General features: G+C 41.5%; 1 protein-coding gene across 2 annotated transcripts in view; it reads right to left on the reverse strand.

The window, feature by feature from the left end:
* Positions 1-25,244, reverse strand: part of AOAH (acyloxyacyl hydrolase) — a 178,366-nt gene that overhangs the window by 71,235 nt on the left and 81,887 nt on the right. For both annotated transcript variants that reach the window (XM_060108349.1, XM_060108348.1), the window contains 2 exons: positions 24,975-25,023; positions 23,015-23,109 (listed from right to left, as the gene is read on the reverse strand). In XM_060108349.1, coding sequence (XP_059964332.1) covers positions 23,015-23,109; positions 24,975-25,023 — 144 coding nt within the window. The remainder of the gene's footprint in view (positions 1-23,014; positions 23,110-24,974; positions 25,024-25,244) is intronic.

The raw sequence follows: 25,244 nt of genomic DNA on the forward strand, positions 1-25,244 counted from the left end.
TTTTCTATAAGGAGTAAGATTATCTATTGCTCAGGCACTGTGGTCTGTCTGCCTCTCTCTCACTCTCTTTCTTAATCTCTTTCTTTAAGGGCCTTTGCATTTAAAGCATATACCTCTTAAGGTTAACCATCATCAGAAAATTCACAAAGATCAGCATCATTCATGAACTGGCTTCCATTCAGCTCCTGGGAAAAATGTAGAACTCATGGCAGCTCATATTAATCCCTCATCTGAGAGAGGTGCTTCAGTAGACAAGTAAACTTCCCACTCTTTAATTTCTGAGATTTTCTCCATTTCTAAGGCTAGATAATCATGGAAAGTAATAATACCCAAGCCTCCAGCAAATATGCCTTCCCTGGGTTCAAAGCTATGCTTTCAGGCATTAGGATGGTGCCTCCTGACCTCCTTGGGTGGGTGGGGGGTCCTCAGACACCTTTGAAAAATCTAATTGTGGTTCCTTTCTTCACGAAGATGCACATATACTCAGCATGGCCTATGATTTCAAGGGGTTCACAGAACTCCTGCGACTCCTGCACAGACTCCTACTCAAGAACTCCTGACATAGAGCGTTGACAAAGTTAGAATTCCTTTGAACCACATTCTATGACTTGTGCAAAATCACAGAAGAAAAATGTTGCCAGCTGTGTCTCCTGATTTTTCCTCCTCCCCTCTGGTCTAATTCCTAGAAAAAGCTTATCTAGATTGATGTGTTCAGAATAGGGTTGCCAGATTTAGCAAATAAAAATACAGATGCTCAGTTAAATTTGAGTTTCTATGAACAAAATGTGGTATATATTTTCGGCAGAATACTACTCAGTCTTAAAAAAGATGGAAATTCTGACACATGCTACAACATGGATGAACCTTGAGGAAATTATGCTAAGTGAAAGAAGCCAGTCACAAAAAGACAAATACTGCATGATTCTATTTGTATGAGCTATCAAGAGTAGTCAAATTCACAGAGACATTAAGTAGAATGGTAGTTGACAGGGACTGGGGGGAGACGAAATGGGGAGTTGCTATTTAATGGGTATAGAGTTTCAGTTTTGCAAGATGAAAAGTTCTGGATGTTGGTTGTATAACAGTATGAATATACTTAACATGACTGAACTGTATGTTTAAAAATGGTAAGATAGCAAATTTCATGTTGTGTGTATTTTACCACAATTTAAAAAAAGGAATATGCAAAAAGTTGAATTGAAATTAAACAGGGAATAATTTTTAGTATTAGTATGTCCTGGGCAATATTTGGAACATACTTATACTTAAAAAATTATTTGTTGTGTATCTAAATTCAAATTTAAGTGGGTGTCCTGAATTTTACTTGGGAATCCCAGTTTGGATAAAATCTCAGAAAGCCAATGATCCCTTTTTGCCTTGGTTGACAGGAAACCTCAGTGCCTGGCTGCAGGAAGCAGTTTATTTCAGGAAATAATGTCATCTCCTCCATGTGCTCTGCGTTTCTCAACCTTGAAAACCCATGCCCCCTTTGGATGAACATGAAAGCTTTAAGTCCACCTTCAATCTTATTTTAAAATGAAAAAGAAATGAAAGATAATGCCTAAGACAAATCACATCAAAGCAATTGTAGCACTGAATATGACTTTTCAAATGGCCTATGGTCCTGCCCCCTGCTCACTTTCTCACCCATGATCATCCTTACCTTGTCTCCTAGGGAGACTCTGAATATGGAGGCTGTGAGGGAAGAAAAAGCCACATTTCTCTCTCCTTAACCATTCAAAAATGTATCTTTATTGTTTTTTCTGATTACAAAGTAGTACATGCTTCTTATAAAAATTCAAACATTATAGTAATATACAATGTGGAAATGAAAGTCCCCCATCACCTCTCCTTAAGAGATAACTATTATGAGATAACCACTATTAACACTTTGTTTTATTTATATGTATATAATATATAATGGAATCTACTCATTCTTCCTACTTCAGAGTGTGTGATAGTTCCTACTATCATATAGAGAATGAGTACTCAAAAGAAATAAAATAAAATTTGTATTTCTCAGTTTTGGACTGCTACTAGTTGGATGTGTTCCCCCAAAAGTTGGGTTAAAGGCCTAACCATCAACATCTCAGAATGTGACTTTATTTGTAATTGGGTCATTGCAGATGTAATTAGTTAAGTGAGGATGAGGTTGGAGTAGGAAGGGTTCCTAGTCCAATATGATTAGGGGTTCTTATAAGAAGAGGAAGAAGAGAAGCTAGAAAAGAGGCATGGAACAGATTCTCTCTCAGATCCCTCAGGAGGAACCATCTTGCTGACATCTTGATCTCCAACTTCCAACTTCCAAAACTATGAGAATAAATTTCCTTGGTTTTAAGTCACCCAGTTTGTGGTACTTTGCTGTGGCAGCCCTAGAAAATGAGGACATGGCCTGAACTGGACAATTTGCTTATAGTTCTTATGATTCAGGGGTCCAAGGCATAAACCCTTCTATTATGCTGACTTCTCAAAGTAAGTCATATAATAAATATATTCCACATGCACTGGTTATCCCATGGTGCCTTGCACTCTTTTCCATGGCTCTGTGAGCTTCCTTCACTCCCCTTTCCTCAGTCACCTCCCCCTTGCACATGTCAATCCCAAGGTCCCCAGCCTTATTCTTCTCCCAAGTGTGATTTCCAGCACAGTAGGGGCTGGAAGTGTATGGGAGGTGGTTGGGAAGGACGGCTTCTTGGGATACATCTGTATTCGTTATGATTTATCCCTGTCAAAGGAGCAGAAACAAACTCATGGGAAGGAGGCTCCCAATAAGTCTCGGAGCACCATGCAATTCCAGTGACTGGCACTTTGTTCCCCCTTAGCAAGAAGCACCCACCACATTACCGTGGTGGAGTTTTGAGCAGGAACTCTCTTTTAGTTTTTGTTCCTCCTGGCACTATAAATCAAATGTTTTCTCTGTTTGTTTATCTTCTTTTTTTCCATAGGCCTTTCTGCTTATAATGTGTGCTTGCTGTAGGATTTGAGAATATTCAATTCTGCTGGAGAAGACAAGAAAAACACATAGAATAGATGACTATCATAAGATGTGGTAAGTCGAGATAGTGAGCAAGCAAGTGGTTTGTGAGATGCAGGCAGAATTTATGAGCTGTGTTAAGTAAGTTAGCAACCTGTAAAAACATGTTAAAACTTAAAAGAACGATACAACACTCCCCCACACCACCCTCTCACATTTTTCTCAGTCATCCGCACAATGACAAGCCCAGATTTGGGAAACTGGGTTTGGAACTGGCCTTCTGATTCTGGGTGGGTCTGCTCTCTCTTTCAGAAGAAGTTGTTAGGCAAGAACTCTGCTGACATAGGGAGGTGTGTCTGATACCCTCTGCAGCCTGGAATAATAATGGCGGGGATGGTAGTTCTGAAGTGTGACAGCAAAGTGGGGAAAGGGCTCTGCTCTAGGAATTAGGAGATCTGACTTCTATGTCTGGCTCTACAAATACAGTAAAACTTCATGGTTTGGATATGACACTCTGGAAGTAGGTTCCATACTTCATGAAGCCCCCATTCTCAATCAGTGGTGGGTAAAAAAATTTTATCTCCCTGGTGGGGGAAGAAAAGATGTTGAGAAAGGGGTAGGACCAGTGAGGAAATGGACAGCCACCCTGTCTTGAGAAGTGGGGCCTCCATGTCCCCAGCATTCTCCCAGCTCAATCTCTCTGGATCAACCTGGAGAAATGGTCTCAACTACCTGGGAGAATCCTGGACCCTTTGCTCTTCAAGAAGCCCCCACCATCTGTGGAATCATCCCTACCAGGTGCTGAATTATAGCTGGGATCAGGGTGGGTTTGCATTCCATAGTTTGAGCCCTAGAAGGCCCAGGAAGGTAAACTGCATAGGTGTATCCTGGTTATTTGATTAACCTTGAAATAACGCAAATTTGTGTTTTCCTGGTTAAATATTTTCGACTTCACTTATGGTGTTATGGCAAGGTTTTACTACTGTTAACTGTGCAAAATCAAGGAAAATGTAGCTTTACCAGCGTTCCAGCTCTGACGTCTCTCATTATATCCTATCTACTTCAATAAGACTGTTGGGAGGATCAAAAGACAGTGAGAGAAGCAGCTTGACAAGCCAAAGGCCTGCACTATGTAAAGCATCATGTTTAGGATGGATCACCTAGTCTCTCCCTTTCCAAGTGGATTGTCCCAGGTTTTAAGAAGAATAAAGTTTATTGCCAGATAATAGAAAAGATCTGAGCAGACAAATGGAAGCCTCAAGATATTTGTTCTTCCTTAGGAAATTTGGTAGCTAAAGATGAGAAGTAACAGCTAAAGGTTTTATAGACCTTAGCAAAAAGAGAATGTTTAAGTCATATCACATTAAACACTAAAAGCCTTATTTAAGCAACATTATACTCAAGATATTTCATGCATTTAAGGCAGGAAATATGCAAATTAAGATCTCCCTCATGAACTCCTGCTTATTCCTCTTAAGCATTTATGTTCTCAGGAAACTCATCTTAAATGTACCTTAAATGTGCATATGTGGAAAGACTTTATATTTACCAAGAAAAAATTTCCAGACTTGTAAAGAGCATCAGAAACTCAATGAGTATTAAATCAACTACTGCATTGCTTCAAGTTTTCTTCTGATTTTATCAATGACATAAAAATGTTTTATGTCATAATTGGCAAGTGTGTACCATTTTTTGTACAATCACTTTTTGAGCAACCACTGTGTATCAGAAGCTGGATATTACCTCTTAAAAAAGAACAAGTACACAGGTCTATGGCTTCCCTGGTGGCACATTGGTTAAGAATCTGCCTGTCAATGCAGGGGACATGGGTTCGAACCCTGGTCTGGGAAGATCCCACATGCCACAGAGCAACTAAGCCCGTGTGCAGCAACTACTGAGCCTGTGCTCTAGAGCCCACGAGCCACAACTACTGAGCCCACGTGCCACAACTACTGAGCCCACACGCCTAGAGCCAGTGCTCTGCAACACGAGAAACCACCACAATGAGAAGGCCGTGCACCGCAATGAAGAGTAGACCCCACTTGCCGCAACTAGAGAAAGCCTGTGCGCAGCAACGAAGACCCAACGCAGCCAAAAATAAATAAATAAAAATAAATTAAAAAAAAAAAAAAGAACAAGTACCCAGGTCTCATACAAATGGCAGTAAATTAAATGACCATGCCTCAACCCGATTAGAGATATTGAAAAAGGTCCTTTTAAGATGGCACCTCCCATCACTCATTCTGGTCCACGGAGGATTTCTGTATTTTCTGTTGGTGGAAGAATCCCTTACATTGGGCAGCAGGGCCCAGAAAAACTATTGAGAAGGGAACTTAGAGGGAATTTGGATAACTTGCCAAAGTCACAGAGCTGGTAAACAGTGGTGCTGGGATTTGAACCCAGGTTCTGGTGGAACTAAGAAAGGAGAGGCTTGGAGCAGGCAGGGGTCCTCATAAGCTCAGCTTTTGATAGCCCTATTGTACCTGGTCCTTGCTTTTCCCTTAAGCTGCCAGATCTCCTGGAATCACAACATTGGCTAAGCTGGGTTTGCTAGTTTTTGAAAATGAGGCTTCCTGATTGCCTGCTGAGGGGACGGTCTCTCAGACACTGCTTCGGGTAAGAAGTTCAGAAGCCTACAGATATCTCTAGAGTTGTCTCCAACTTTTCCTCCTCTGTGTTTCTCTTTTATGGAAGCCATGCATAATTTATAAAGAATGCAGAATGAATGTTCTGGGGATAAGTACTGAAATGATATGTGGACCCTACACAGACACCTACACACACACCCCACTCACATTCCCAGGGCCTGTTCTGGCCTGACACATGCTGGGGAAAGGCAGCCACAGAGAACAGTGCACTCTGCTGCTCTGGAGGTTTATCTTCCAGTGGGGCCTGGCAGATGAAGTTCTGGGAGAACAAGGAGAGAACAAATCATTGGGTTTCTGCCTCTGTAATCTCAGGCTTAACTAGACCAGGCAGCACTGTTCACTCAGCTAATGCTTTGATATAGACAACTTTAAGAACATAATGTAACTCTGAGATAGATTTGTAAACTTTAGCAACTCATGTGCAGCGAGACGAGTCTGCTGTTGAGGTCCCTGTGGCCCTATAATTCATTACATTCAGAGAGAGAGAGAAGGAGATTGAGAAAAACAGCAAGTGCCAGACTGGCATTCTGTTGACCACTGTGCCTTATTCGTGGAGCTCACAGTCTAGAGGGGCACAGAAAATAAACACTTCCCAGCTGAGTAACCTGGAAGACTTTCTTTAACTCCTGTGTCTCACTCAGTTTCTTATCTATAGAATGGACAAATAACAGCACCTATATCATTGGGTAGTTGAGAGAATTAGAAAAGATAATCTGTGCCTAAAGTTTAGAATTGTAAGTGCTCAATAAAAGTTAGCTATTAGTGGTATTGATAAGAAGTCCAGGGTAATAGAAAAGATACCTATTCCACATGTGGAGATTTGGGGAAGGAATCTTGAAAGAAATGTTATCCAGTGTAAGTCCTGTAAGGTTAGTGAGAGGGAGCCAGCGGAAGAGGGGTAGGGAAAAAAAGTTTAAGCATTGGCTATGCCATATGTAAAACCACAAGGTTAAATCCATCATATTATATACAAGGAAGACCAACAAACTCCCCCACTCCGACCAACCCCAAACACAAAATTGGCCAGTTATCTATTGCTATGTAACAAATTGCCTCTAAATTCAGCAGCCTACAACATACTACATATAAGCAGATCAGTAACAGTAACTGCTCAGCTCCAGGGATGATGTCTATTCAATGTACATTTAAACTTCGACTTGAGCTAAATAAGTGATTTTCAGGGAAAAGGTACAGCATTTCACCTTTGACCCTCTGCCAGTCCAAAAACTTATGCAGCAGTGAAGATAAAGTCAAATAAAGAATTCTAGCAAATATGACCAGTAAATATAAAGAGGACAGAATGGCAGGCAACAATCTTTCATCATTTTGCCTGAAAATAGCTCTTTTTATTTTTTTTATTTTTACCTTGTCAGCTTCTCTTAGTCTTTTCCTTTTTCTATTATTTACTATTTAACCTCTAACCCCATGATTTATTTATTCAATGAATGAGTGGAGGGATGCTTTTATCTAACTGCCCCATATCCAGTGAAAATGCATTGTGTGGTTGGACTTTTTCTACAAATTCAATTCCTTCCATCATCATTTCCAGAAGGATTGGAGAACTGTATCCAAATTCATAAAAGTGAGAAAACAAGAGTTTAAAATGTGAGCCCACCTGCCACAACTAAGACCCGGTGCAACCAAATCAATCTATCAATCAGTCAATATTTTTTAAAAATATCATGTTCACAAATCAATCTTTCATGGGGCCAATGAAAAAAATTCTTTCACAAACAGAAAAAATAACTCCTCTAATGGCCAGAAACAGCAACAAAGGGTGCTTATCATAAAAGTCTACTCGAGATACCATCATTGGATTTTGCTAAGGTTTAGTCATTCCTGAAGCAGTAGGGCTGCTATTTGTCTGAAGTGGGGGTAGTTTTCCTTTGAGAGGTAAAATCCAGGCTTAGATTCTAGAAGAAGCCCAAAGTCCACAGTCAAGCTACAGAGGTGAGGACATGGGAAGCCATTCCTGGGCCACCTAATGACCAGGCCTGAGCTGGGCTCTCCAACCCACTATCTCACTCATAAAAATGATCTCATTTTCTTTCTCTCCTCTGTTTCACCTTCTACCAAGAAGCTGTCACAAAACCTCGCTCTTTCTATCCTTCCAACTTGAGTTAGTGTCAGTCTTCAGCGGCGTATCCCAGAATCTCGTGGGGAGGTTCTTTAAAATATGGATCCTGTTTGGGTAGGTTTGTGGTGGGGCCCTAGACTTCTTATTTTTAAGAAGTGCCCTAAATGGCTGCAGTGACTGGCCAAGTTTGGGAAAGGCTGCTCTACAGGCTACTGCCGCTATTCAACATCATCCTCCATGTGGCACCACCAAGTGCCCCAGCCTCTTCTCCCAGCCCTGTCTCTCCCACCACTCAACCACCTGCAGCCCCTCAGACCTCCAGGCTTGTCACAAGTTCTTCCTCTTCCTTCACTGTCTTTATTGATCACTTGCTACTCATCAGTCAAGCTTTAGCTAAATGCTGACCTTCTTGACTGCCCTGACCTTCCTCTGTGAGGTACCCTCCTCTGACTCTCGTCACAACTTATTATATGAGAGAAAAGCACATTTCCATCTTAAGTCACTAATTTGGAGATTCTTTCTTTCACAGCAGCTGAGCCTATACCCTGCTTAATTAATAATTAGTCCTTTAAGAAGTGCTGACCTACCCTCCCTTCTTGCTGGCTAATATGTTATCAATGTGAGAGCATGACCTCTTTGGTGTTTCTTTTTTAAAAAATTGAATTATAGTTCATTTACAATGCTGTGCTAGTTTCAGGTGTGCAGCAAAGTGATTCAGTTATACATACATACATTCATATATATACATATATACACATATATATTCTTTTTCAGATTCTTTTCCATTATAGGTTATTATAAGATATTGAATAAAGCTCTCTGTGCTATACAGTAGGTCCTGTTGTTTATCTATTTTACATATAGTAGTTCGTATATGTTAATCCCAAACTCCTAACTTATGCCCCCCCACCCCCTTTGGTAACCGTAAGTTTGTTTTCTATGTCTGTGAGTCTATTTCTGTTTTGTAAATAAGTTCATTTATATCATTTTTTAGATTCCACATATAAGTGATATCGTGATATTTGTCTTTCTCTGACTTACTCCACTTAGTATGATAATCTCTAGGTCCATCTATGTTGCTGCAAATGGCATGATTTCATTCTTTTTTATGGCTGAGTAATATTCCATTGTGTAGGGCCTCCCTGGTGGCGCAAGTGGTTGAGAGTCCGCCTGCCGATGCAGGGGATACGGGTTCGTGCCCCGGTCTGGGAGGATCCCATATGCCACGGAGCGGCTGGGCCCGTGAGCCATGGCCGCTGAGCCTGCGCGTCCGGAGGCTGTGCGTCCGGAGCCTGTGCTCCGCAACGGGGGAGGCCACAACAGTGAGAGGCCCGCATACCGCAAAAAAAAAAAAAAAAAAAAAAATTCCATTGTGTATATATACTCTTTGGTTCTTCTTGATCTACTTACTTTTGGGCTCTTTATCAATCAGTCTTTAAATTCTTGGTGACGCTGTCCTCAATTTCTGCTTCTGGAATCTTTGGACCTTGTATTTCATAATTTCCCTCTAGGAATGATGGTTTAGCTCCTACCTCTGACCAATCCTCCAGTCATTACCTTAAGCAGGAAATCTCCAGGAAATCACACAGAGGCCAGTCTTGACCCCCAGACCTTGGCAAGGGCTGGGCTGGGTAACTGCTGTCCTCATCATTCCCCCAGGAGTGGCATGGAGGGAACTAGTTGAAGGAACCAATGAGTGAATGGTATGTAGCAATCAATTCCAACTATCCAAAATTATTTTTAAATGCTAGGATTGTCCTCTTCCCACATGCCAACTGATTTGAGATTCTAAATGTCCCCCTATGAAGAGTCACTTCCATGAAACCTATTTTATGGCTGAGGAACTTGAGGGAGAGTGTAGCAAAATGGTAGATATAATTAACTAGAGGGCAAGAGATTGTTCTCTGGTCTTAGCAACACACTGGATTGCACAGGTGTTTACTGACTCACACTATCTAAGCGGAGATGTCTATCTAATGTGCTGGGGGAACTGGCATGTGGGCTGAGTAATTATAAATGCCTTTCAGAAGTATGGAGCTTAAAATAATTTCCTCTTGTAGTTTTTCATAACAACCAGTGTTTATGTCTTTTTAATTCTTGCAGAAGGCAGTGAGGGCTAAGATCACTGATGTTTTCAGAAGAATGAGCCTGCAAGAGCCCCTGACTTTGCTGGCAGGTAAGAGACCCAGATGCTCACCTTGAGCAAGAAGAAAAGGGCATTGAATTGATCAGGACTCAAGACGACAGCCCGTCTGGCCTGTGCCCGTGAACAGGGAAAGGGAACACAAGAACATTCTGTCTCTTGTGGGCTGATTGCTATTGGAGAAAAGGATTCACCATGGGGCACACAACTCTCTTTTTCTGACAGAATAAATGAGAAATAACTAGGATTGGGGCTTCTCTCCTCATTGTTTAGCATCTTTAATCTGCCAGCCTGCAAGATGTCTGAGGAGCAGAAAATGTAATTTTGTCCAGTTTTACTAAACAACAGCTTTTCCTCATCAGAAAAAATAATAAAAAAGTACTCTAACTCTTAATATTTCTGGAGTTGACATGACGTTAGCAGAGAGATAATTTCCATATTTTATTATGCACCATGAAAATCAGCCTTTATGGTTAATGGAAGCTTTATGCTCACTGCTAAATCCAGAGAGCGGAGGCAGGGCGGGATAGCGAGAGGCAGGGTGAGAACTCAGACACTGCCTGTGTCACCTGTGGGCTAATAAAGAGTAGCCTAGGCTGATTTACAAAATCATCTCAAAGAGAGGAAAAAACTGCATAGGGGCTTAAAAGATCGGAGCCGCTTTGCTCTCAGGTGAATATGCATTTTCTGCAGCCAGATTAAGGATACATTTTGTCCTTGACACAGCACGAAATTCAATCTGTGCCTACTTACCCTACAGACAACAGCTTGCCAGGGGTCGTGCTAAGATTTTATAATAGTACAGGCACCAGCCTTTGCTAGCAAAATAAACATTTGGGAAATTGTATTTCAGAATCACTTCTCCTTCCTTCCTGTCCGCCTCCCCGCAACTTGACATGCAATTCTGGTTCAGTGAAGTGCAGCATTTAATATTTTGGAAATAATTTTCAAGCAGATGGGGAAGAGGCAGGAGGGCAGCATCTACTGCTGGCCTTGATGATCTCTCTACCTCCCCTTCTTCTGCAACAAAGCAACTCGAGCAGTGATTGTTTTTCCTTTGAAAGAAAAAAAAAATAAGACAGCATGAAAGTGTTTTCAGATTTGCTCTTTGTTTTTTGTTGAAACCTTTCTAAGTTGAGGTCTTCTGTGTGATATGGGAAGCTCATTTTGAACCTGACTGCTAAGGACATCTTGGACAGACGCTAAGGTGTTTTTAAGGAGGAAGAGGGCAGAGGGAGGTTCAGAACCCTTAGTTGCTGTGGAACCATGAGGGTGATTCTTCACACTCTCTTTATTGAACTACAGATATCTTTCCAGATGAACACACTCCTAATCTAATTAGCTGTAAACAGGCCTCTCGGGTGCCGCAGTGCTTTAATTAGAGGATGGCATGAGCAGGAGGGGAGGTGGGCTGGTGCAGGAAAGATACCCAAGACTGTGAAGTCCTTTTCGATGGGCACAGTTGGGATGGGGTGATGTATCGGCAGGAGTGTTTTCTGCCTTATAGGGAGACAAAAGCAAAGACATGTTGACTAGTCTCATAAAGGGCAGAATGGCCTATTATGAACAATGAATCCTTGTTTCTCTACAGCACTTACTGCTCTTCCCAGAATATGATTTACTACTTGGTGCAGCAAAGGAATGGCACCAAACACGCTGGGGGTTCCTGAAGGGTCTTGGTTGATAATATGCATTCCCATGGTCAGACCCTGAGAAAGACCACCCAGCCAAATGTTCACTTTGGAAGAGGTGGTCCCATTACTATTCCTCGTGGAACATGAGATCGTGGAGGGATTATAGGGTGGGGTTAGGGGTCAGCGGGTACTTTCAAGTTTCACAGTCAGTGGTACAGAATCCAAATTCAGAACCTCTTTCTGCTGAACAGGTTGGAGAAAGGTCACACAGCTTCATTTTAAAAGACAACTTCTGGCTGTTGCCCTCTTCTGTCATTATGGGAAGGTTTCCTAAAGGCAGTTGAGGAGGGGACGATCTGGCATTAACTGAATAACAACCAGTGTGCGTGCTCCCTGGGTGAGGCAGGTCCCAGGTTAATAAGGACGTAAAGAAACGAGGCTTTACTGGGTTGAGGCCATGCTGACCACCAACCAGGCCTCTGATTCCACAGGGCCCATGAGGTTGAGTAATCAGCACTGGCCTCTGGCAGCTGTTTCCCTTCAGTCACCCAGCCTTGAGCCAACACATAAGATTTCTGCTGCACTTCAATGCCCTTGGACATCTTTGCTTTCTGGTGTCCAGTGCTGGCTGGAACTGATTCCAGACTTGACCTGAAAGGGTTTGAGTGGCATGTGCTGGGTAAACACCAATGGCCTCTGGGCTCCAAGCCCACCCCTCTAATCTCTGCTCTGTGCTATGGAGCTGGACTCTGCAAACTACACTTCCCAGATTCCTCTGAGTCTCCCTGCCAATGAGAGGTGCAGGTGGGAGATGGGCAAGTGGGGGTGAGAGAAGGAGAGGAGGAACTATTTTCTGGTGTCTAGTTGAGGTCGATATCCCCCAGCAGCTTCCAGCCTCCAGCCTTCTGTGCTACTTCCAGCTCCTCTCCACACTCCTCAGTGGTTCAGTAGCAGGTGGTTTGTGTGCCCTTGGCAGTCAGAGTACAGGCTGTGCAGTAGTCCAAACACCAGCTGCACCCCTCCCTCTAGCTTCTGGTAATACCTCTTCCTCCTTGTTGTTCCTTAGCCCTGCAGTCAGCAGCTGCTTTTTGCAATGATTAATCTCTGATAACTTCAGCATCCCCCTTTTTGTTCTAATACCTGTGTAATCAGTTCCCTGTATTAAATCTACCAGGGTAGCCAATCCCCTATATTAAATCCCCTCTGTTGGAATGCTTTCATTTTCCTGACTGACCCCTCATAAATGGTGACTCTGACAGTGACAAGAAACACAGTTTAAAAGGGTTCCACATGCTGAATTAGCCAAAATATTGGAGGCTTTCTCTCTTTGCGGTGACATCACTAAAAGGCTCTCAAATAGGGGAACCTGTGGGCAGAGTGAGGCCTGAGGATAGTCTGATGGGCAGAGATGCTCTCTTGGGGAACCTTGCACTTTCCAACGTGCTCCAGAAATACTTTGGTTGAGGGACTAGCCCACACCATGCTGAAGGCTTCCCCATTTTGCCCTGCAGCGGTCTGTCTTAGAGTGCAAGCTCTTGCCTGACATGTGAAGAATTTTGAAAACTACACTGCAGTATCCCACAACCACATCTTTCTTTTGTAAATCCTCAAAGTTTGGACATTGGAGGCAGTGGGGAAATCCTATGACAGTGGTTCTCAAAGTCTGGGGACCCCTGGGGACCTTTGAGACCCTCAGAGAGTGTCCATGAGATCACTATTATCATCATAATACTAAGACTTGATTTATCTTTTCTATTTTAATTCACTCACAAGGGTACAATGGAGTTTTCAAGAGGCCACATACATGGATACAGAAATAGATTGAACGCAGAAGCAGATAGGGGAATTTAGGTGTCTTCTATCCAGATATCAAGGAGATTCACAAAAGTAGAAGAGAATGCTATTATTTTAGCCTATTTTTTTGTTTCAGAAAATAAAGTTGTTATAAAAATGTTATTTATGTTAATGTGTTTCTTATTGTTATTTTCTAATGAATTAATAAATCCCATTGTGGAGTTGGTACATTCCCTTCACCCTCACTAGTCACTTAAGTTTCATGCTCCAGCCCCTGGTCATCTGGAGTTTAATCCTCACATTGAGGTCAAATCCAGGCAGTCCTCTCCAGGATTTTCAATGGCCCAGGTTGGCTCTCCCTTCCTGGGGTCCATATCCTTGCCCCAGGACACACACTCTTTCTGTCCTGATGACTCAGTCACCACCCTTACATTACTCACAAGAGTGTCAGACTCCAGCTTTTTTGACCCCAGTCTCCGAAGACACCTGTCCAAGTCTCTTAGTGGCCTCCTACAGTGAGGGGAAGCATCCTGCCCTTCCCCCATGGGGAGAGCGGAACCCCACTGCCACACTGACACTAGCGATTCTCAGCCTCAAGCTACAGGTTGCAGAAATGGTTTTCACTCCCTTCTTCTGCAGGTCCTGCTGAAGTCCTTCTAATATTTGACTGTGGAAGGTGGGACTAGTTGGCCCACATTGTCTTAGGGTCTCACTGGAAAGTTAGGTAGAAATAAATAGTCCAGTTTTTAACATCTGTTACAAAATCATCCTGAATTTCTAATGAAATATCTATCATTATTTATATTTTATACACAAGGAAATTAAAGCTCAGAGAAAATAAGTAAAGGTAAGTGGCTAAGCCAGGATTTGAACACAGGTATGTCTGATTCAAAGTCCAAGATTATTTTATACAGAGATAATTTAGGGGCTTGAAATTCCCCTCTGGGTTCATGGTGTCAGTTTCACAAATGGCTTCTGTGCCATCAGTAGGGTGGCTATATATCCCAATATGTCTGGGCTGGTCTGGGTTAATGCCTATTGTCCTCACATAATTAACAGTAATGATCCCTCTTCTCTCAAGTTTGGGCAATAAATTATAAGACCACCACAACCGCTAGGGTTAGGGGAGTTTGGTGCAGAGGAACCAGAAGCACCAGAAGTTTTGTAGGAGGGCAGACTCTTCCAGTAGAGTCTCCAAAGCCTGGCTTAGACCCTGCAGGGAAGATATGCACTGGGGAGATGAAGTCCAGGCAGCCTCCCCAGATGCAAGGATGCTGGGAACAGCCCTGGGTTAACCGCAGCCTGAGATACCTGGCTGGAGGAGGGTGGTCCATTCAGAAACTGGATGTAAAGTCCACAGAGCAGGCAGGGTGTGAGAAAACTACATATCCATTGTTGATTCTAGATAACTTCTGAGTTTGTCCATTTCTTTTATTCCCAATGTACTCTTCTAGCTTAGGACACTTTTACTAGAATAATAACAAACTCCTAGCTGAGTTTCTTGCCTGCTCCCCCTTCCTCCCCCACACCCCCTACCAATGTAATCCATCCTGCCCATTGAAACCGGAGTGATTTTTCTGAAATTCAAGTCAGACTGCTGCTATTTCTTAGTTTAAACCCCTTTGTCAGCTTCCTATTGCCTTCAGGATAAACTCTGAGTTCCTTAATGTGGCTTTGAGGTCCTTTGAGATCAGCTCCTATGCACCTTCCTAGGCTCTTCTCTTACATTCAGACCTTGTGCTGGATCAGTGTCAGTTCAGCCCCACCAAACTTCTCATAATTCTGCACCCTCTTACTTGTGAGCCTTTGCACGTGCTCTTTCAGCCCCTAAGACACTCCCTCCTAGGTCTGCTGGGACGGATGCCTCCGATGCCTTCTTCCTCCCAGTTTGGGAAGCACGTGTGCATCACAGCAGCTCACACTCTGGAATTGCCTATTTGCTTAGCTGCATTTCCCCACACGGCCTGAAACTCTCTGAGGACCTGGGCTCTTTCCATCCTCTTCACCTCTGTGTCATTAGCTCCTATCACAGGGTTTGGCACTTGGTAGGTCCTGGGTTAGGATTTAGTGATATTTTGCTTACACACATTAAAAGCCAAAAAACCAAAACAGGAGACATCTGAGCTCAACATACATCATGGGTGTCCGCTAGGCATGGTACTTATACCTAACCTGATTCTCTGTGCAAATGAAGAGACTCTATAGATAATAAGTTTGAAAAACTGGAAGTCTTTTTTAAAAAGGAACATTTAAAAAATATTCCATATATGAGTGAAATCATATGGTATTTGTTTTTTTTCCATCTGACTTATTTCACTTAGCCTAATACCCTCAAGATCCATCCATGTTGTGGCTAATGGCAAGATTTCATCTTTTTATTTTTATGGCTGGGTAGTATTCTATTGTATATATATACCACATCTTCTTCTTTTTTTTTTTCTCCTAATCATGGTTTTGATCTTTATTATCTGATTGATCTTGGGCAGGATCCTTAATTTCTCTATGCTTCCATTTCTTTTTTTTTTTTTACATCTTTATTGGAGTATAATTGCTTTACAATGTTCTGTTAGTTGCTGCTGTATAACAAAGTGAATCAGCTATATGTATATATATATCCTTATATGCCCTCCCTCTTGCATCTCCCTCCTACCCTCCCTATCCCACTTCTCTAGGTGGTCACAAAGCACCGAGCTGATCTCCCTGTGCTATGTGGCTGCTTCCCACTAGTTATCTATTTTACATTTGGTAGTGTATATATGTCAATGCCACTCTCTCACTTCGTCTCAGCTTACCCTCCCCCCTCCCTGTGTCCTCAAGTCCATTCTCTACGCCTGCATCTTTATTCCTGTCCTGCCCTTAGGTTCATCAGAACCTTTTTTTTTTTTAGATTCCATATATCTATGTTAGCATATGGTATTTGTTTTTCTCTTTCTGGCTTACTTCACTCTGTATGACAGACTCTAGGTCCATCCACCTCACTACAACTAACTCAATTTCGTTTCTTTTTGTGGCTGAGTAATACTTCACTGTATATATGTGCCACATCTTCTTTATCCATGCACCTGCCGATGGGTACTGGGTAAAGGGGTTCAACTGTATGATGATGGATAGAAACTAAATTTTTGGCGGTGAACATGCTGTAGTGTATACAGAAGTTGCAATATAATGTTGTACATATGAAGCATATATAATGTTATAAACTGATGTTACTTCAATAAAAAATAATAAGTAAAAAAAAAAGGAGTATGATCTATACTGGCCAGAAAATGAAACCATGAATCAGCTTAATATCCAGTTGTGGATTATGGCTTGTACACTGAAAAGGACAGTATAAAACACTGACAGATATAATGAGTAAAAAGACTAAGTAGCAATGTGGAAAAATGATTATGATTAGTACTAATTTTTAAAAAAAGGAGCATTGCCAATTGCTTACTTGCTATTCTTGTGACTACATAGTGTGTGCGTGCATGTGTGTGTGTGTATGCGTAGTGAGGGTAGAGTACTGGGGAAGAGAAAAGTTTAAGATAGTAGGGATAATTTTTAAAAATATTCTCATAATTGGTTCTAATGTTGACTTTATATCTTCTTTTTTCCCTAATAAGAAGAATATTAAAAGAATATTTCAAAACAAATCTGATACTCCAAAATGTTAAAATGATTCTCTCTGGGTGGTAGCACAAGGGAAATTTTAATAATTTCTTCATAATTTCTGTATTTGCTTATTTTTCTCCACTGAATATTTAACATATCAGATTAGATAAAAGCAACAGAGCAAACATTCCCTCTCTTCCCTCTTTCACTTTGGGCAGATTACTTCCTTCCCTATTGGTCTTGGCCACGTGACTTGCTTTGCCTATGGGTTGATGGTGGACATGATGCAGCAAATATGTTTGTGTGAGGGCCTTGCCCTCTTGCACTTCTGACGTTATCATGAAAAGTGCATGCTCTGGATAGATTGCCCAACCAAGGAAAAACGAGAGACATGTGGAGCAGACCTGGACCCAAGCTTCAGCTTGGAGCGAAGACCAACAGAGCCCAGCCTAGAACAGCTGTGTGAGTGAGATGAAATGACGATTGTTTTAAGTCATTGAGATTTGGGTGGTGTATACAGCATTATTTTGACAATAACTCAGTGATAAATCTTCATTTTCAACATCAACTTTCTGAGCAAAATCTCTGTCTTTTATTCTTCTTGTCCCATCTTTCATTCTTATCAAATGGTATCCCACAGAAGTGGCCCAGGCTGGGAGCGCCCAGGCTAACTTTTAGCTTGGAGAGGAATGTTAACCTGGAGAGATATTTTAAGAATTCTAGAACATCAAAGGCTTGAAATAGATGACTAACACTAAAACGGTAGTGTTGTCTCTACCATCAATAGCATTATTAACATATTGATGATGCTAATGAATCCCAATTACCATTATGCCCAATATGGGTTCCTCATTACCATTCTCATAGTCATTTTTCAGAACTACTAATTTACTGCCAAAAAGGGATGGGTGTGGGGTGGGAAATAACCCAAACCCAAACCAACAACTGCTGATCTGCAGTTATTTCAATTCATGTGTTGTTGCAAATAGCAAATAAAAAATTGCTACAATCCAAATTCCAATTGTCTGGATTCCAGGATGGGGCTGGCTACTGGGCTTGTGGGAATGATTTCTTTAAAGCATCTTCTCAATGGGTCTTTCTCTTCCCCAGAGACTTAGCACACTGAGGGGAGAGCTGCCAGCTCCAGTGAGAGGCTGTCCTCCCCAAGGGAACCCTAAAGCGAGAGGCACCCCTCACCTCAGCCTCCAGAGGCCAGGTGTGGGATAAGAAGGTCAAGCGTGAGGACATCGACCAGCCTGGTTAGCTACCACTGCACTACGTGAGCTGTATGTCAATCTACTTTTGTCTGGTTTGAATCCAACATACAGTTTCTAAAGCATTTTCACAGACCGTAGCTCACTGAAGCGCATGGCCTTCCTTCATCATCTACAGAGTTTCTGGTTAGGTGGTTTGTTCAAGATGATACTGACAGGAAGTAGTTCTGCACCTCTTAGCTGTGTGACCTTAGGCTATCTACTCAACATTTCTGAGTACTTGTCTGGAAAGTGAGGCTATGTTGTAATAACACCTACCTCAGAGGGCTTTTATGAAGATTAAAAAAGTAATGCTTTAGTATTCTTTAGCTGGTTTCCTTAGCTATTTGCTTAAAAACCAAACAAAACAATCCCTCAAAAGTTTGGTACATACATAACAATTATTCATTGAAGAAAAACTACAATAAAAGTTACCCAGAATTCTAGAGTCCAAAGTTAACATACTGATCTACAACCTTCAAATTATTTTGTCTGAACACACATATATTCATAAAAACTGGCCCATATATTACTATCTTGTAACCTGGTTTTGCCACTTAACAAATTACCATAAACATATTTTCTTGCTAAGAAATGTGTCTATAATATGTGTATTAACAGTTGCATAATATTTCATTTTGTGGATGCAATATATTTTTAAATATCTAATCCCCTATTTTTTTAAACATCTTTATTGGAGTATAACTGCTTTATAGTATTGTTAGTTTTGGCTGTATAACAAAGTGAATCAGTTATATGCATACGTATATCCCCATATCCCCTCCCTCTTGAGTCTCCCTCCCCCCCTCCTTATCCCACCCCTCTAGGTGGTTGCAAAACACCGAGCTGGGGCCTCCCTGGTGGCGCAAGTGGTTGAGAGTCCGCCTGCCGATGCAGGGGATGCGGGTTCGTGCCCCGGTCTGGGAGGATCCCATATGCCGCGGAGCGGCTGGGCCCGTGAGCCATGGCCGCTGAGCCTGCGCGTCTGGAGCCTGCGCGTCCGGAGCCTGTGCTCCGCAACGGGGGAGGCCGCAGCAGTGAGAGGCCCGCATACCGAAAAAAAAAAAAAAAAAACACCGAGCTGATCTCCCTGTGCTATGCGGCTGCTTCCCACTACCTATCTATTTTACATTTGGTACTGTATATATGTCAATGCTACTCTCTCACTTTGTCTCAGCTAACCCTTCCCCCTCCCCATGTCCTCAAGGCCATTCTTTACGTCTGCATTTTTATTCCTGTCCTGCCCCTAGGTTCATCAGCACCACTTTTTTTTTTTAGATTCCCTATATATGTGTTAGCATATGGTATTTGTTTTTCTCTACCTGACTTACTTCACTGTCTATGACAGACTCTAGGTCCATCCACGTCACTACAAATAACTCAATTTTATTTCTTTTTATGGCTGAGTAACATTCCTTTGTATATACGTGCCACATCTTCTTTATCCTTTCATCTGTCGATGGATGCTTAGGTTGCTTCCATGTCCTGGCTATTGTAAATAGTGCTGCAGTGAACATTGTGGTACATGACTCTTTTTGAATTATGGTTTTCTCAGGGTATATGCCTAGTAGTGGGATTGCTGGGTCATATGGTAGTTCTATTTTTGGCTTTTTAAGGAACCTCTATACTGTTCTCCATAGTGGATGGATCAATTTACATTCCCACCAACAGTGCAAGAGGGTTCCCTTTTCTCCACACCCTCTCTAGCATTTATTGTTTGTAGATTTTTTGATGATGGCCATTCTGACCGGTGTGAGGTGATACCTCATTGTAGTTTTGATTTGTATTTCTCTAATGATTAGTGGTGTTGAGCATCTTTTCATGTATTCATTGGGAATTTGCATATCTTTTTTGGAGAAATGTCTATTTAGGGCTTCTGCCCATTTTGGGGTTGGGTTGTTTGTTTTTTGGATTTTGAGCTGCATGAGCTGCTTGTATATTTTGGAGATTAATCCTTTGTCAGTTGCTTCATTTGCAAATATTTCCTCCCACTCTGAAGGTTGTCTTTTCATCTTGTTTATGGTTTCCATTGCTGTGCAAAAACTTTTAAGTTTCATTAGGTCCCATTTCTTTATTTTTATTTCCAGTACTCTAGGAGGTGGGTCAAAAAGGATCTTGCTGTGATTTATGTCAAAGAGTGTTCTGCCTATGTTTTCCTCTAAGAGTTTTAGAGTGTCTGGCCTTACATTTAGGTCTTTAATCCACTTTCAGTTTATTTTTTTGTATGGTGTTAGGAAGTGTTCTAATTGCAGGCAGTTAGATAGAGCTGGGTCTTGGTGCTGAAATGAGAACCTCTGGGAAGCCTCACTCCGATTGATATTCCCTGGGGTCTGAGGTTCTCTGTTAGTCCAGTGGTTTGGACTTGGAGCTCCCAACACAGGAGCTCCGGCCCAGCCTCTGGCCTGGGAACCAAGATCCCGCAAGCTTCGTGGCATGGTAAAAAAAAAAAAAAAAAGGAAGAAAGGAGCAGTACAATATCAAAGAATAAAAAACAGAATAAAATTAGAAAGATAAAAAATATATTAGGAAAAATAAAACTATAATGGAAACAACTGCAACAAGGTAAAATAAAACCAAAGCAGAAAAAAAAAGGGGGGGGGGCGGGCAACAAGCCAAAAAGAGAGATCACCGGTTGCTGGGGGTTCCTCCCATCCCCTTAGGTGTCTGTGGTCCTCCACCGGTGCCTGGTAGGTGCCCTAGTTGTGAGGAGATGCAAATTCCGCATCCTCCTAGTATGCCATCTTGACTCCACCCCTAATCCCCTATTTTTTTGTTTGAATTTCTGTTTTCACTTTTGCTCTTATAAATAACTCTTTGATGAATACTCATGTACATAGATTCTCGAGCAAATGACTGCTTAGTCTTAAAGAGAAATTTTCAGAAGCAGAATTACTTGTTAAAATCACAAACGTTATAACGTCACTTTATACATATTATCAAGTTGCCTGTCAGAGAAGTTCTAGCAACTTAAAACTCTCATTAGTGGTGAAGGAACATGTCCCTTTCACCATATTCTTTTTTTTTTTTTTTTTTTTTTTTTTTTTTGCTGTACGCGGGCCTCTCACTGCTGTGGCCTCTCCCGTTGCGGAGCACAGGCTCCGGACACACAGGCTCCGCGGCCATGGCTCGCGGGCCCAGCCGCTCCGCGGCATGTGGGATCTTCCGGGATCGGGGCACGAACCCGTGTCCCCTGCATCGGCAGGCGGACTCTCAACCACTGCGCCACCAGGGAAGCCCTTTTTCACCATATTCTTGCTAAAAGTAGGCCTTTATCACTTTTTAACCTTTGCTTATTAGACAGATGATAGATGATACCTCATTGTTGTTTTAATTTGGTTTTCTTTGATTACTACTGAAGATGAAACTGTTTTTATATTTATTGGTCATGTTCTTGATCATTAAAAAATTAAATTGTTTTTTCCTTATTGATATGCAGGAACTCTTTGTTATTAGAGACTTTAAATTTTGTCTTATATGTTACAAATATTGCTCTAGTTTTTCATTTGTCTTTTAATTTTATGAATTTTTGGACATTGTATACATTTAAAGATTTCATGTAATTAAATCTAGTAATACTTTTTTTTGGCTTTGCTTTTATAATACCATGCTCAGAGAGATTGGAATACTTCTTAAAATAATCTTTTTCAGGAAAGCATAAATCTGTTATATTTTCTGAATCTTTGAATGACTGAGAATACATTTCTGTGGGCTTCATGTAGGAACCATATCTTGGCAGCTGGAGCAGTTTAGACATACTATCCTCAAAATGTTGTAGAGGTCATTCCACCATTTTCTGAAATTTATCATTGAAAGATAAGTCTGATGTCAAAAGGATTTTTCCTCCTAGTATGTCCCCTGGTTGTTTGTTGGGCTGAATGATTGGAAGATTTTTCTTTATATTTGGAATATAATGGAAAAGCAAGACATGACGAGGAGAGTCTCTTTTATATTCTCTGGAGTTCAGTGGGGTTTTGGATTAAAGTCAAGGATTTCTTCAACTCAAGAAAATTATTTTTTGCTGTTTATTTGGTCACCACTTCCTCTCTGTCCAATGTGTTCTCCTCCCCCGGGTTTCCTATTCAATCTCCTGGACCTATAACCTATATGCCTCTTATGTGAGTTCCAGAATTTGGCTGACTGGTTTTCTCACCCTGTTTTTTACATTGTCCAACTTGCTAGTCAGTATGACCATCACATTTTTATATCAGGCCATTATTGTTTCACCTAAAAGTAGTCTTCCCTAACCTCAGATTGTTCCTTTTTCATGGGTATAATCTCCTCACATTATTGTTGAGAATCTGGATTTAATATCTTACAAAATTTACTTTCCTGTAGCAAGCTTTTTTCAAGAGTTCTTTTCTTTGGAGACCATGAACATTTTTTCTATGTTCAAATGTTTCTCTGTTTGCTCATCTTACAAGGGAGGTCTGTGTTTGCCCAGTTTTAGAACTTGGGAGAGGTTCCATCAGAGAGTATTCAGGTTCATGTCTGATTTCTTCAGTGTGAGAAAAGGGATTAAAGAACAATGTATAATTCTTGTAGTTTAAGTTCCCTGGATCAGCGTTTTCATTTTATAGGAGGTTGAAGAGAGAACTACATCCCAAGGTGGCTGTACAACAAGGGCTTCCCCACTATGCCCAAGTTTCCTTTCCACCCGGCAGGGGCACCATCCTCCTTCTCTAATGGACAAGATAGCTCTTGTTATGAGCCTGTTGTTCTTATCACACTGTTTGAACTGAACTGAACTGAAATGGCTATGGATGTGCCTTTGATGGCAGATTGTGCTGAGAAGGGAAATTTGCACCTGTTTGGATCTGGCATCACATTTATAGAGAGCAAGGGGGAAACAAACACAGAGGCCAGCACATCCCACATGATTACTGCCAAAATTACTTACCAAAGACATCTGTGAAGCTGTGATCCAATCGGGAGGGATGTGAAAATGAGCCCCAGCTGAGTCTCCCAGCAAAATGATTCCCCTGGGCTGTGAACCTAGGTGGCACAATTTATTTGCATTATTTATGCACTCAAGTAGTTTGGAGCCTCCAGATTGGGTAGTTAGGTGAGCACATACCCTGGTGCATATTCTGTGCATAGAGCATCGTAACAGTGATGCATTGCCACTTTTCGAGTGTTGGAGAGTGAGGGGCATAGCATTTAGGAGCTGAACGAGATTTCCAGGCCATTGAAACTGCCAGCTAAGCTGTACAGATGCAGGTGTGCTTCCTAGCTCAGCATAAAACAAACTCCTGTGCAACATCTTGAGTGAATGATAGATGAATAAAGCATCAAAACTTTATCTGAACTCAGAAATATGCCCTAAATTTTGGTTCTGAAAATTGCTTTCTTGGAAAACACATTCATTTCTGTTAATATCCACTTTAGGAATTAGTAAGCTCATGGAGCAATTTTGATTTTTTTCAAAGATGTTATGGTCTTTTAATGTCCTTAATCTATATATACAAAAGCACTGGATGGACAATTATGGCTGATTAGTGGGGAGATGGAGAGATAAAATCTCTACACAGCCCTATATGTTAGGAGGAGGTTAAGAATCACTTAATCTGATTCTAAGGCCCATCTACACGAAGCATTCATCCATGGGTGATGCACGAACTCTTCCAAATCCCTTAAGATCCTGAAAGAATCAATCAGTGACTCTCAGAGTCAGAGAGGAGAGCCTACTTCCTCCACCTCCAAAGGCCCCAAATCAAGCCGAGGATGGCCCAGCCTCACTCCGGCGGCTCCCTATCTCGGGACTTTGTGACAGCTAGCACTTGGCCACACAAATGGGGACTGAGAAGGCCCAGGACATTGAGGAGGGGTTGGGATTTGGGGAATCCAAGAGGTTTCCCACAGTGAACCCAGAGCCTCACACCAGGATTTCACTTAGATCTGAGTTTACTTATTCATTTGTCTATTTGTTAATGCATTCCTTTATTCATCCAACAAGCATTTCTAAACTGCATTACTATGAGTCGGGTCCTTACATTTTCTACCTCCATCCTGTCCTTCTAATAGCTTACAGATAATTAGACTTTAAGCTGATTGAGGGCAAGGACTGTATCACGTCTGCCCATAAAAACTCAGAGCCAAGTATAGCCCTTGGTGCATAATAGGAATAGGTGTTCAGGAAATATCTGTTGAATGAATGAATGAATGAAATGCTTCTAAATGTTAGGGGAAAGCATTGTCTAAACATAAAACACTGATGCTACCATAGGGTCTTGTTTGAGACTCTCTGGGCATCACCAGGACCATGTTTTCAGTACTATGTGGGTGGTAATAGGTTCCTCCTAAGAACACTGGTAGCCCAGGTGTATGTGGCATTGGGCATTTAGAATACAGAGCTTTTGCTCAGGTATTTTTGGGAACTCTCAATGGCTATTGCTTGGAGGTCTCCCTCAAGTCACCCAGATTTGAGTCTTTAGCCCAGTCGACACAAGGACTCTGTCAGTACAAGTCTAGACGTCTGACCTTGTAGTGTATTGAGGAAGACACAGAGAAGACTGAAAATTATCACCTCCACTTATTTTCTTATTTGGAGAAGTGCTGGATTTCAGTTACCCTATTATCTATCTTACAGCCTTTTCTAATATTATCATTAAAGTTTCCAATTCCCCAAAAAAGGAATCAATTAAACACATTTAGTTTTGCTTTGTCTTGATTCTGCCTCATTTGTCTATAATCTCTTTCACGTCATTTTCTAATTTGTCACAAAAATAAATGTAAATTGGTCAACATTATGTGGTAGCATCAGGCACTTCCTCACTTGGATGGTCTGTTTGCTTCAATCTGACTCAGACTAGAAAAGAATATTCTATTGGAATAAGTACACTGACTTTTACAATTCATACCTTCACAGAATTTCTTCTCGTATGGAATTCCATCTTTTGGATCAACACCCTTTAAGAGAAATGATGAAATTAGCAGCTTGCTTTTAAATTTATGAGACACAAACACAAAATCCTTCCCAAATGGCTTTAAAAGCACGAAAACAAATCAGTAGATAAAATCCTTTAAAGTCTCTTGAGCCCTTAATCCAACATAGCAACATCCTAGGTAAGTGAATTGGGCTTTAAGGAACTGGGGGCAGGAATAAGGAGAGATCCAGAAACTGGACCGGG

This window comes from Mesoplodon densirostris, chromosome 9, assembly GCF_025265405.1.
Source record: "Mesoplodon densirostris isolate mMesDen1 chromosome 9, mMesDen1 primary haplotype, whole genome shotgun sequence".
Classification (NCBI taxonomy): Eukaryota; Metazoa; Chordata; class Mammalia; order Artiodactyla; family Ziphiidae; genus Mesoplodon; species Mesoplodon densirostris.